The sequence below is a fragment of the Excalfactoria chinensis genome, chromosome 26 (assembly GCF_039878825.1).
Source record: "Excalfactoria chinensis isolate bCotChi1 chromosome 26, bCotChi1.hap2, whole genome shotgun sequence".
NCBI classification, from domain to species: Eukaryota; Metazoa; Chordata; class Aves; order Galliformes; family Phasianidae; genus Excalfactoria; species Excalfactoria chinensis.
In genome coordinates, this window is record NC_092850.1 from 1,464,492 (window position 1) to 1,478,745 (window position 14,254).

The 14,254-nt window shown below is 52.5% G+C and overlaps 1 protein-coding gene across 11 annotated transcripts in view; it reads right to left on the minus strand.

Annotated features, from left to right (window-relative positions):
• Positions 1-14,254, minus strand: part of TCF3 (transcription factor 3) — a 54,617-nt gene that overhangs the window by 26,163 nt on the left and 14,200 nt on the right. For 6 of the 11 annotated variants that reach the window (XR_011905876.1, XR_011905877.1, XR_011905878.1 and 3 more), the window contains exon 4: positions 56-129. Coding sequence is in view for 5 of the 11 variants with exons in the window: in XM_072357704.1 (XP_072213805.1) it covers positions 56-129 (74 nt within the window). In the remaining 6 variants the exon portion in view is untranslated. Of the gene's footprint in view, positions 1-55; positions 130-4,369; positions 4,614-8,247; positions 8,319-14,254 lie in introns of those variants that run through there. The other 5 variants (XR_011905879.1, XR_011905880.1, XM_072357705.1 and 2 more) reach the window with 3 other exon arrangements.

Below are 14,254 nucleotides of genomic sequence, written 5' to 3' on the forward strand. Positions count from 1 at the left end.
AGGCAGAGGCCCCGTTTATTTTCCTTTGAGCTCGGTGTTTGTGCTCCATCCTTACCCTTCCTTGGTCAAACGTGGAGCTGTTTTGATCTCCCGTTCCCCAGGAACCTGATCCCGGTCTTTCATCCAAACCTACAGAAAAACAGGAAGAACAAAGGTTACTCTTTGCTTTATCAGCAAAGCCTCAAAGGTGTTCTCGCAAAATTAACTCTTCCTTCTACAAACAAAACAATATTTTCATTAATAAACCACTTCCACTCGGCACGACCCCGTCATCCTCTCCTCTCCATCCCCACCTTCCCACCTCTGCTGGGAGTTTATCCCACTTGCTTCAAAGCAAATCCCACATCAGGTTTGGAAACGCTTCAAAACACAGCGGGAAGAGGAGAAACAAACAGAGCAACCCTGCTTCATTCCGAGACCGTTGCGAACGAAGAACCGACTGCCACCACCCCGCTGCTGATTTCTGCTTGTAGGGAACAGTGTGCAAAGATCTGCCTGGCGCTCAGCGCTTCAACATCCAACAGCCTCAATGGGAGGCTGAGGGCACGTTATTGGGGCTCACAGTGGTTTTGTGGCTATTTTGGCTTGAAGCTGCTGTGTTCCTGCAGGTGAGGGGGGATGGCATCACTGGGCTGTGCGCAGCACGCTCTCACCTGTGTTGTTTTCAGCCCTCCAAAAGCCCCTCTGCTCTCTCAACACGGTGGTTCAGTCCATAATGGCAGCGAACCAAGAGGAGGCTTTTGCAGCGCTCTCGTGGTAGGAACTGGTTTCCTTTCATCTGCTGCCAGCTCCTCTCAGGCTGCACCTTGGGCTGCAAAGCCTCAGCAAGGTGTGAGCTCATGCCCTGAGCCCCATCCCGTCCTTATGACCACACACACCTCCCATTCTCTCCATTGGGACCCCAAGAGCTGTGGGGTTTGGGGGGGTCCATGGGGTGCAGCCGGGGTGGGCAGGCTCCCATTTCATTTTAGCAGAGCTGATTATTATGGCAAACACGGCGGGTATTTGTCTCCTCCGCTCCCCTTACTGTTCATTTAACCAGAAACTTCTTTCAAATTACATCCTTCTATTTCTGTGCCTTTGTGTTAATCATTTCCCCAGAGAATTGGTGTTTAATTGCTGTCTAATTTGCATAATTATGCATATTAATCTCCACACCTAATGAATATTCATACTTCTCATTTAGATTTTGTTTTCTAATCAAAAATTTCCAATGTGATTACTGTGCAGAGCAGGGATAAGCCTCTAATAATACCTTGGATACTAGGGAGAATTACTGCCAATTCTCCCACCTCCTACTTCCTAGAATAAACTTTTGCTTTGCTAATGTGTTTTTCTAAAGCAATTCATCTGCATACCCCGCAAACACCAGTGGAGATCAGGAAGCGGAGCTGCTCCTTCCCTTTGCTTGGCTCTCACATGCTGGGGACACGAGGACAGTGCCAAGCTTGCATGGCACCATCCCCACCAATGGGGCCCTACATGACTTTGGGTGCCTGGAAACTCACCATGAATTTCTTGCCTGAAGATCCTATAAAAAGAAAATGAAATATTCCCATCTAGGGTGTCCCAAGGAAGGGGGGGAGCAGCATCCTGCTGCCCTAAGCTGAGCCTGAGGGGCTCAGGTGCCTCTGGGCATTGGGTACCTCTCCAAAGTCCCTTTATCACCTTGATGCATCGGGGAAATCCACTTTTTACACGGGTAGAGAGCGATAGGAGAAAGGGGAATGGCTTTAAGCTCAAGGAGGGAAGGTTTAGGTGGGAGGGATGTTCTTTACAGCGAGATACAGCTGCCCAGAGAGGCTGTAAATGCCCCATCCCTGGAGGGGTTCGAGTTGATGGAGCCCTGGGCAGCCTGGATAAGTACCAGATGTGGAGGCTGGTGGCCCCTCCTGTGTCAGGGGGGTGGGAACGTAATGATCTTTAGGGTCCCTTCCAATCCAATCCATTCTATGATTAACACAGAGAGGCTTTTGCTTTGCTTCCCAGCCAGCAAACAGAGCACACAGCTCATGGGCAGCACAAGGGTCTGAAAGAACCCAACAGCTGCCCCATAGCCAGCGTGGGGCTGGCAGAAGGTCTCACCCCATAACCAGAACGTGTGTGCAGAGTGCCCCGCTGCAGCCTGCAGCTGGTGGGAGAATTCAGGTGCAGGAAGCTGCCCCACGCTCATCACCAGGCTGCTCTTCCATCCCTTCCTATCAGCAAGGAGCTACAATTTGGCAGCAAAAACCCTCTGCTGCATCCACGAGCATCCCAAAGGTCAGCCAAAAGCAGGTGCTTCTGGAACAGCACCCACCTGCTCCGGGCAGAAATAAAACCCATCCAGCATCATCACAAGAACAAAACAACACGAATCCAAAGCAAGCGAGAGACTGCAGCACGGCTGCAACGGGGCACAGTGCAGCCCCATAGCTTTGCAGTGCTCACCCCCCCCCCCAAGTGTGGGGTGCTCAAGACACCCACACACACGTTGCGTGCAGCTGCTTCATTTCTGCAGCCGAGCAGGTTGGGGCACGCTTGACAATTCGGAAAACAAGTGGAAAACAGGAGCTGCACCTCCTTCTCTCCATTAATACAGTTATTAAAAAGCGCGCAGATTAATTGTGCATTTTAATAACCCTGGGCATGAATATTCATAACGCATTTCTTGCTCGTGTTCTAATTAAAACGTACTAATAGAATAAGATGTAGCTGTCAGACAGTCGTGGGGTTTTTTTTTTATCCTTTACGATTTCTGTGGCACAGAAGAGCTGATAGACAACGACTGCTCCGAGCTCTCGGGGTGGATACAAGGAATTCATCCACTCTGAGCCCGACCTGAAGCCTTTCAGAGCACAATTGGAGAGCACTGGTGGCTTTGCATTGGGATAGGATGGTGGCTTCGCATCCAGGGGTGGATGGATGGAGGTGGGATGCCAGCAGGAGAGCCCCGGTGCTCCACCCTCATTTGATTTGAAGCAGAGGTGACAGAAGGCTGCTTGATAAACACTTCCAAATTAAGCTGCTTTGCGTCCTAATCGCTCTGGCGATCAGCCCTGCAGCAAAATCTCTGCTAAAAGGGATTTGAAATCAATAAAATTAGTCGACTGGTAATTAGCTTTAAGGCCCAGGCGAACCGGAGGGGCTGTTTTGTCCCCGGCAGCAGAAACAAATCCCATAGCTGCATCATGGAGCCATGGGATGGATCCTGGGGAAGCCCCCACAGGGGGAGAGCCCTACATCCCTGTTTATTTACCAGCCCCATCCGTCCCCGCAGAGGAACAAACAGGTTGGAAGGGAAGGCGGTCGTGGGCTGTTTACAGGACGTGGATTGTGGATGGGACCATACAATGTGTTCACTTCCCTTTCCCGGCGTTGGACAAAACAATTCCGTCTCCCAATATACAAAATAAACCCAGGGTGAGCAGTGCTCAACACCTGGAGGGCAGCTCGGGACGCTCAGCTCCCATTCACATCCTATGCTGCCTTAAAATGATCACGTTTTGGCTGCAGAAGTCCCATATGCAAAGGGAGAGAGGAAAGCTTGGGGTCCCCAGTGGGAAGTAAAATGTCAGTCCCCAAAGCCACCGCTGGGGATTGCCTTACAGAGGGATGTTAGATGGGATGATGCAAATCAACACAGATCTGAGATCTACTCCCCCCCAAACCATAGACCTGGGGCTTCCCAACCTTCCCCCTCTGTCTCTTTAGTTGGGATGATGAAAGCCCCAAGTATTCAAAGCTGCTCCTGGCCCAAGGGGATGCCTGGTGCTATCTCTGCATTGCCCCAAATCATCCACGTTTTGGCTTCAGAGGTCCTATATGCAGTGGGAGGGGAAGACATGGGGTCCCCACTGCCTGGGGGTCCCATCCACGATCCCCAAACCCATCGCTGGGGATGAGTGTGAATCAACACCCATCACTCTCCCAAAGAACAGATTTGGGGGCTACCCAAACCTTCCTCTTTAGCTCTTTAGTTGGGATGGTGAAAGCCCCAAGAATCCAAAGCCACCCCCCTACCCAGAGGGGATGACTGGTGTCCCGTCCCCCCCCCCTCTCCCCATAGGAATACTCAGGGATCATTTGGATTTAAAGAAAAGAGCTGATGCCACCATTTCGGTGCTCGTTAATTCCTGTGCTCAGCAGCTGCTCTGGCACTGGGTTCTGGTTCAGCAGTTTCTGCCTGGTCCACAATGGGAGAAAGGCTGTAGGAAAGATTTGGGGTTGGGGAAAAATGGGAGAGGTACCACATAGGGCAAGGAAAGCGATGCACGTCCCATTGACTCTGGGCAAGGGATGAGTATGGAGACAAAGCAGGAGAGAAATGAAACCTATAGACAGAACAAAGGCAGAAAGAGAAGGGAAAAAAAGGCACTGCAATACTCACGGTCTTTTGGAAGATGGTCTGGGAGGTGGTGATGGAACCAAGAGGAGGGATGGGGGACCCAGTCACACAGAGGTAACGGGGAGCAGAGTGAGCCTGCCCACAGCTCAGCCCTAATTCATTGCAGTGGTGGGAAAATGCTGCAGCGTGGCCCTTCTGCCCAGAGGAGGGGTCATTCCATGGACAGAATGACAGCCAATGAGACCGAGTGAAAGCAGTGAGACCTGTGGGCCTCCCTAACAGAGCTGGGCTTCCCAGAGCCCAGCACGGCCAAGAGATGCCGCGGGGAGAAAGAAAACAAACCTGTGACGACAAGCAAAGGGAAGAAAATAAACCTTCCAGCCCAAAACACTTCCAGCAGCTGTAAAAACAAAGGGCCAGCCGTGGCCAAACAACACCACAAAGGAGTGGCATGAAAGGGGATGGAGGACAACATGGAAAGGGGACGGAGGACAACATGGAAAGGGGACGGAGGACAACATGGAAAGGGGACGGAGGACAACATGGAAAGGGGACGGAGGACAACATGGAAAGGGGATGGAGGACAACATGGGAAGGGGACGGAGGACAACATGGAAAGGGGATGGAGGACAACATGGAGCCTCCTGATCCACTCGGTGCCTCCCAAAGGCCAGCAGCTCAAGGGACAAACCTGCACGTGTCCCTTGTCCCAACCTCTCCACAAAGACCCGACCTTCATCCCTAGCCTCTCTAGGAGGACCATACCCATGTCCCCTCATCTCCACTGAGAACCACTCTACATCTTCCTCATCCCTTGCATTCAACACCACCACCGTGTTTGTGACCACGAAACAATTCAAATTCAGCAGATCGATGCTTATTCATACAGCAAGGCGTTATATCCCATTAAACAGAGAGCTCTGGGCAAAGGAGGAAACCTGCAGCCTTTTTCCAGCTCATTTGCTTCACCACCAAGTTGCAATGAAAGATGCGGACACATCACGGCTGCCCAAAGACAGAATTCATTTTGCTGAGCCCCGGGGATGAAATCTAATGGCTGTGTGTTCCATGGGAAGGAGCAGGTCGACCTTTTGGATCCTGCAGACAACGGTGGGTTTTGGAGACACAAACAGACACCAAATGCACCCAACCCAAGCTATTTTAGCGATGAGTTTTTAACCTCTGTTTCCACTCCCATTTGCATCTTTCCAAGCATTGTTTCATTTGCAATGTAAAACCGAATGAGGGCGGTGGAGGTGAAACTACCTCTTGTTGCAGGGGAGGGGTGGAAAGCTTCTCCCACTCGCCCTCCATGGCCTGCGGAGTAGAACAGAACCCAAGTGCCCATTTGGTGCCACCCGACCATCAGAGGGACATTGAAGGAGAAGGGATCCTTGGTGTCCCCCTGGGATGAGTCCCCAGAGTGGTGCCAGCGTTGCAGTGGTTAAAAATCAGACAAATTGAGGCCCATCTCCAAATAATGTGGACCATTGGTGCACACACTGGTGTGGCCTTGGGGGTTTCTGAGGGTCTCCTATTTAGGGAGAAGGCTTATCTATGAGTGTACTCCCTGCAGCTAAGGATGCAGCAGTGCACCCCATCAGCTTCCATGGAGTAAGAAGGGAAGAAACAGATTATATCTTTAGTGAGAGTGTGTTAGGGGGGGAGAGGAGGGATGAGGGGAAGGAGCAAGCAGGAGCTTCTCCTTACAGGGGTCCCATAGGGCTGCCATTCTGCACCACTGGTCCCCAACACTGCACCCCCAGACCCTAACCATGCAACCCCAGCCCCTAACCCTGAGCCCTCAGCTCCAACCTTGCACCCCCAGACCCCAATCATGCATCCCCAGCCCCTAACCCTGAGCCCTCAGCCCCAACCTTGCACCCCCAGACCCAACCATGCAACCCCAGCCCCTAACCCTGAGCCCTCAGCCCCAACCTTGCACCCCCAGACCCAACCATGCATCCCCAGCCCCTAACCCTGCACACCCTCAGCCCCAACCTTGCACCCCCAGACCCCAACCATGCAACCCCAGCCCCTAACCCTGCACACCCTCAGCCCCAACCTTGCACCCCCAGACCCCAACCATGCATCCCCAGCCCCTAACCCTGCACACCCTCAGCCCCATTCAGGATGCCCCGACCCGCACAGGATGCAACAGGCACGGAGCCGACGCGATCTCTCTGGCCCCGATGATTCAGCCCACAGGAAGGCTCAGCGAAGAAGAATTGTTCGACACAATGAGGAAAACTTTCCCAAACAAAGTGTTCTCCACACCACCTGCCTGGGGCCGAGCTGAGCCCTGAGCTCCAGCTTTTGTTTGCAAATTGCTTCAAGACCGCCGTCGCCACAACAAAGCTTCTTCTTTCCCCCCCCCCCCCCTTCTCCTTATCCAAAAGGATGTGGCTGAACGTGGGGCTCCCCACTGGACCCCCAAATTGCTCCCACAGCAGCAGCTGCGCACCCATCACTCTGGAACAACACGGCGCTGCAAATACAGCATTGCAACCTTCTATATCCCAAATACACATGCCCAGGTTTCTGGGATCCACAAAACACACCCAACAGCCGTTCCTGGGTTTCTGGGATCCCAAAGCAACTCACAAGGCTCAGGATTTGGGGGGTAACCCCATATGTAGCCAAGGAGTGTCCCCTCTGGGCACCAATTCCAGCAGAGCTCAGGCATCACAGTGAGAGATATTTACCTTCAGAAGAGTTTAAGGACAGATGTGACCTATTTAGAGCTCTGCCAAATATTTCGGTAATTGAATATACCATCGATTATTTAAATTGCATTAAAAAAGGGGCTGCGTTTGATCTCCTTGCTACTAAGAAGCACCGTTTCCAAGAACCATGGCTTTTTATCCCCCCCCCCCCCCCCCCCCCACACACACACCCCTCCTTTAAATATAAATACTTCAAGATGTTCATCTGTCCCTTCCCCTGCTAAGAATCCACATCTTGGCATAACCACACTCCGCGTCCCACGTTCCACTTCTGCCCCTAAAGCCAAAGGGACACAGGGAAAGCTCACCTGAACACAACCGGCTCTGCATTAAGCTCATGGTGAAGACTCATTGCCCCAAGCTCGGTGGGACATCAGTCCTACACTACAGCTTCCCAAAGGAGCCCCCCTGCTTCACAAGTCACCTCTGCTGTCCCTGAGCCCTCACTGTCCCTGGGCACACGGGGAGGTGCCAGCAGATGGCACTCAGTGTGTGGCACGGCTCCTACAGGTCCAGGAACGAGCAGCACTTGTCCCCGCAGACCATCTCACACCATTCCCTGGGTGCAACCCAGGCATCCCCTCACCAGCTCCTTGGGAACCACATGCAGATCTGAAAGCAGATTCCATTGCTCTGACCCCACTCGATGCCACCTTTGGGCAGGCACTGATCTATTGCTCAATGTTGCTTAGTTTCACCCCCCTGTTCTGCAAACCTGTGCAAGCAGCAGCCCAGCCTCATCCGCACCGCACACCCTCCAGATGCTGCCACACATCACAGCCAGCCAGGGGTTGGGTTCCTTTCTAAAGCCAGCTGAAACAAAACCACACTGCAGTCCCTTGCAGCATGAGATGTGCCTCCCACTGCTCCCACCAAGCACGGGTCAGGGTCTGCAGGCAGCCAGGAGCCCCCGCTGTGCTGCAGGGTCAGCATCCAGCCAAGCACTGTGCCGCCCTCAGCACCTCTCTGTTAGCAGTCTTAAGGGATTTACGCTACAGAAGAAGGCAGGAAAGCAATAGAAAAAGATGAGAACTCTTGCATCCTGCTCCCAAAGCAGCACAGGACCCAGCAGTGGGCACAGCACATCACCTACTCCCTCCCACCTCCCGATCCCTTCCAGCTGATGCACTGGGAATGATTCCATCCTACCCCCAAGCCAAATCCCCGTGCTGCCCAATGCTGGTGGGCACCTACCCCTGTGCAGCGCTGCCATGTCCACAGCACAGCTGCAGCCCTGAGCTCAGCATCCCATCCCTGTGCTGCTGCTGCTCCTCCTCCGGCCGCCCCTGTCCTGCCCACTGCCTTTGTTTGGGGACGGCAGAGTTCACTCTGAGGACAGGCAGAGGCACTTAAAAGAAAGTTAACGAGGTTTATGGCGTGGATTAAGTTTACCAAGGGGGGGGGGTGGGGGTTTATGATGCCCTGCCTGGGGAGTTGAGAGCATGGAGCAAAACAGAGAGCACCCCGGGGCAATGGGAAGCGCAGGGTAAAGCTCAAAGCGCCCTTACCCACAGCTGTGATCCCCCTTGGCACCAGCTCTGTGAATGGCCAAGGTCAGGCCTTGGCTGCACCCCTCCGATCACGTCCACATGGCAGCTTTGGAGAGGCTGTTTGCCCTCTAACAAAAGCCATCCCCACCCCATCCTGCCCGGTTCTGTTGTGGTGATATGGGGGATTTGTCTGGCACGGCTCAGCTCGCTGCTTATTGTCTTGTTCTCCTTTATCTGCGGATCTCAAAGCGTGTTTTATAAATGTTCAAACCTCAAAGCCTCTCTCTCTCTCTCTCCAGGGAATAAAACTGTTTCGAGCTATTGTACCTATAGAGAGACTTGCCCTAAAATTAAGGCAGTGCTGGAAGTGCAACGGCAGAGCCCGGAGCTGACGCAGCCTTATGGCACAATGCAAAGATGAATATCCTGCATGGACCACAACCCAGCTCTGCCACCACCTTCTCCATCATGGGCTGGAGAGCCCTTCACTTCCCAGCATAGAATATGCTCAGCTCTGCCATCCGAACCACAGTGTCATACGTTCATCTTTCAGTTATCTCATTTGGGGTTAAAAACAAACAGCGACAACAACAAAAAAAAAAACCCCACCAGCCTTAAGGTTTCAACTACGTGGAACATTATTTAAAGGAAACGGAACAAAAAATAAAACCACAGCGCTTTGAAAAGGATGAAGTTGAGGTGAAGGGCTTGTTCTCTATTTCGGAGCTGACCCAGAAGGGCTGGAAGAGGCAGCGATGCTCACACTGAGCTCCCATTGCTGTGGGGTGGGATGGAGCCAGCATAGAGGTGCTGCTCTGCCTCGGGGAACCCCATTCCAAAGACTCAGTGGAGAAGCAAAGCAACACAGCTGCATGCAAGGACCCTCCTGGATCCCCATCTGGCTCTGCACAATCCAAACCCACCTGATGTTGGAGAAGCTCTTACCAACAGTTCAGCCACAAAGAGCACAGAAACCCCACAGGACAGAATTCACCACTTCTTTCCCCACATCCAAGCAGCATTTCCAGAGCTGTGAGGCTCCATTTGGACCAAGTTCATGGTTTTTTTTTGCACAGGGCCAGGCAGCACCACGAGAGCATCACCAGGAAAGCAGCATCTCTGTCATCAGCCCCCAGATTTGGGGCTGGGTTATGGCATGGCCCATTGGGAAGGGTCCATTGGGGCTGCAAAGAGAGGGAAAGCAAAGGCTCTGCGGGCACCTTGGCCAGAAACAGAGGCTTAAAAATAAATCAAAGGCTCAGTTTTGAGTTCTGAGCTAACAGAAACCGAGAGGACCCACGCAGGATCTCTGCTTGACCACAAGGCTGAAGCTGTTCTATCTTCAGCTGTTCTGCCCCCATTGTGCTCCTGGGGAAGGCACTGGGACGGGGCTGTGCTCAAACCAGGGGGGGATTAGGGCTGTAAAACAGGCAGCAGGAGCTTCTCAATGCGCCCCCCTGGGCACAAACCCCACTTTTAGGGTTAAAGCAACATCGGAGCACGATCGTCAGCGGCACGAATGCACAATGAGGAAGGGAAGATGTTGGGGGGGGGGGGGGGAGCAGGGAAAGGATCCAACTGGCGAATATAATAGTTGGAAGGAAAAGCAGATTGAAAAAAATAAAAATGAGGGGGTGGTAAAAAAAAAACCAACAACAACAACAACAGAAAAAGCCAAGCAAAAAAAAAAAAAACAACAAAAACCCAACAACCAAAAAACCTCAGGAAGTCATCGAGTCATTGCTGCTCTTTGCTGAAACAATAGACTCGGGATGCTGGCTAAGTTATAAATAATCCTGCTGGCTACACAACACGAAGGCGAGATGGGAACGGGGTAACTATCGCTCTGCGGTGACTCACAGCCTCCTTAATGCAGAGCCAAAGAAGGGCAAATGCTGCAGGGCCGGGGTGAGCTCTGTGCTGGCACTTTGGCTTACTGGGAACACGAAGCGAGAGGTGATAATCCCTGCAAAGCAAGAGAGCGATGCAATGGGGGGGGGGGGAATAAAGAATGGCAAGTCACCAAGTCCACAAACATCCTCCTCTTTTTAGGAAGGAAGTCGCCATTGCGAGACGATCCGGTGAGGATGCTGGGGTCTGTTTTCCAATCTGCAGACTGGGAGTGAAGCAATGGATGAGAGGAGCTGGGGCAGCCCAAGGAAGGGATGGGAGAAGGGATGGCATGGAGCATTGGGGATGGATGTGAGCCATTTGGCATTGCAGTCGCTGAGCCCTGGTCCTTTTGGGGACCCAACAGGGTGCTGCAGGCACAGCTATGGTGGCAAGGAACACTCGTGCCAAGGCAGAGATCATCCCAACCAGTGACCTGGATCATTCGGAAGTGACAAACCTTCCTTTTTTTTAACATAAGAGGGGGGGGGAAAAAAAAAACAACCCAACCCCAACACAGCACGGTTCAAAAAGAGCTTCCTGACTTGTTATTCCATCACCCTAATCTGGAAATGCAATCACTTTGCTTCAGCTGCACGAACACGACAACAGCAACAAAATCCAACCTAAACTGTCTTAAAAGGCTGAGCTGACCTGAGAGGCCCAGGGGAAAGGAGAACAAAAGTCAGAGCCCCACAGCACCCGCGTGGAAGATCTGAGATGGTGTAAAACAAGCAGGATAGGAGCTCAGTTTTAAGGTGGTTTTCTTCTTTTTTTTATTGCCAGGTAGGCGAAGTAAAGGTTACTGTAAGTAGGCAAAGTAAAGGTTACTGAGAGCTACCGAGAGGTGATGCTGAGCTTGCTGTGAGCAAAAGAGCTCAGAGGACAACCAAAGCCACTGCTCAGCATGGTCAACCAAGGAGATGGCAAAGCCTACAGGAGAGCAGCACTACCTGAAATACATCCCTTCCCTTCAGGCTTGGGGGATGCAGAACCAGCACACAGCCATGCAATGTATGGGAGGAAAGGTGTGAGCAGGTTGAATGGCTGTACAAGGAGGGATGGAGGCATCCCCTGCTCTCATTTCTTTCTTTTCCAAAGAGGAAAATACAAACCCCACGACATTTGATAGGGAGGCACATCCATCTTCCCACTGCCTCTCAGGCCATTCATCACTTGGATAAAATCCAGTTTCACATTGAAATTCAGCTGGACTTTCAAATGCAAATACGAGGAGAAGAGCAACATATGGTAGAGGTTAGTAGTATTTTTCCTAATTAAATGGCGTGCTGCTGTTTTGTATAACAATGTTAATGGGGCATTAACAAGCCTTTGGAGGAGAGACCACCTCACTTTTAAAAATAGGCCTCGGTAAAGCAGAAGGGGCCCAGGACCTCCCCGCTCTGCATTGACACACAACTGTCCTCTGCAATAGGGGGCACAGTTGGGGAAGGCAACAGTGATCAGCAACACCTGCATCCTTCACAGCTTCCTCTGCCTGGATGGGTCCTGCAGGAGCGTGGCTGCATCCTCTGCTGGGTCAGGGCCACGTTGGGTTGTCCATAGTGGCACCCTGACAGAGCCCAGCATGGCTCTCAGAAGGTGAAAACCACAGCAATTCACCATCCCTGCAAGCAGAAGATGATTCAAACCCCTTGGAGAAAGAATGGCTTCAGGTGGTCACAACCCCAGCTGCCATCCGGGACAAGCATCACCTCTGACACACAGCACTACCTGCAGGCAGGACATGGGGAGCAGCACGTGCTTTCCTGGAAGCTTTTCCTGTTTAGGACCAGTCATACGACACCCTTTACTCTGCGTGTTACCAAAACTCACCCACCCACGTGGGTTCCTGCCACCCTGGAGCGATGCCATTCATTTCTCTTAAGTCTCTGCCTAACCATGAAGGTTCCCCTGCTGGAAAAAGAGGCTTGTGCCATGTTAACTTCACCTCCCTCTTGCTCCTGACGCAATCTCAGGCTAAATTTAGAGAGAGATGGTGCCTCCGGTCACTTTGGAGGTGGGGCTGTGATGCTCAGGGCTCACAGCAGATGGACAGGAGGTTCTTAGTTTCATTTTTTTCCTGTTAGCCTCGGAGCTGAGTTACCTGGAGAGAGATAATTGAAAAATGCAGGGAAATAAAGGCAGGTGTCCTGGCATCCACCTGCTCTAGCAGCGAGGCGATGCGATATAAGCTGCTGCAAAGACGTCTGCCCTCCAGAAACATCCATCACAGCATCCTGAAGGGCATCGAGCAAACGGCTCCGAAAACCCTCAAAACACGAAGCAAGAAAACCCTGCACTCACCTTCTTCCTCCTTCCAGACTTTTCCCACAGAACCAGGAGGAAAACTGCCCCACCATCCAACCCCAAAGCCAGTCTGCACCATGTTCAGCACTGCACAGAGGGCACAGTGGGGCTGTGCACGGTGCTGGCCCCATCCCACATCCCCAGGGCAGCTGTTGGGTACAGTCCCCTCCAGCCCAGCTCAGTGCCATGGGCACAAACACAGCCATACCCAAACACAGCCATACCCAAACACAGCCATACCCAAACACAGCCATACCCCAGCTGCCAGACATGGGTTTCAGTGCCATAAGACCGCTTGCCTCCGGTGCTCTCCTATCCCCAGCACACAGCCGGCCCCACGTACAATTACACATTCAGCACCACAATGTATTTCACACCGTATTTCATGCCTCATTTGGCAACAAAATTAATTAAACTTTAAGTCAACACCGAAGGAGCGCAGTACTTTTCTTCCCTGCATGGCATATATAACTCAATTTGTTTAAACTAATGTGCTAATCAAGACTTGAAGAATACTTGGGAACCTTCTGGCAGGAGGGTCTTTAAGACCTGCAGTGAGATCATCCCCATGCAGGCTCACCTCAGCTTGGAGGTACACAAGTACCAACCAGCAGCCCTAAAATCACTGCATGGTTGGGTTGCAAAGGACCCCAGAGCCACCCATCCCACTCCCTGCTATGTTTCTGGGTGCCCCCCACCAGCTCATGCTGCCCAGCGCCCACACATGGCCTTGGGTTCCTCCAAGAATGGGGCACCCGCAGCTTTCAGGGCAACACGTGAACTGAAATCCAACAAAACACATTAAAATACCACCTCTCCTCCAGAAGACATCACTCACAAAGAGACACCTGCATTCAAACCTCCTGCTTATGCCCATCCTCACATCCCAAGCCCATCAGCTTTGAGTCAATGCATGTGCACAGCACCTCAGTGATGCCCAGATCTCTCATCCCCACTGCATGGTGACACAAGGGATAGCCAGGGCTCCAAGGGAGGCAGCTGTGAGCCTGCAGGCTCGCCATGCTCCTGGGATGTCTCAGCCATGTGGAGGCGCTGGGAGAAGGCAGGTTAATCCCAACCCACACGGCTGGGAATCCAAGAGGCAGATGTGGGCAAACTTCTTGGCATAACTGAGACAGCTGCGTCGGATGGCACCGTCCCACTGCCCTGCAGCACCCAGAGCTGGTAGAACAGGCTGAGCACAGCAGCAAGAGCCAAGGCAGAAGAGAAGCACTGCCAGCAAGCTGCCACCCCATGCTCACCTGCTGCAATGCCCGCGACACGGGGCAGAGGTACCGAGCCTGTTCCAAGAGCTTTCCAGGCACAGCTTGGCTCTCGCTGCTCCTGGGCATGTTTCCAGCCCAGGGTTGGGTGATTGCTTTGCATCTGCCCCGTCTGCATGGAAATACTGTGCCCCCCAAGAGGGCCAGAGACCCTGCTCTGGTGGGTAGCAATGCTGCCTGCAGCAGCGATGCTCTCTTCTCATACAAACAAGTCACTGCTGTGAGCAT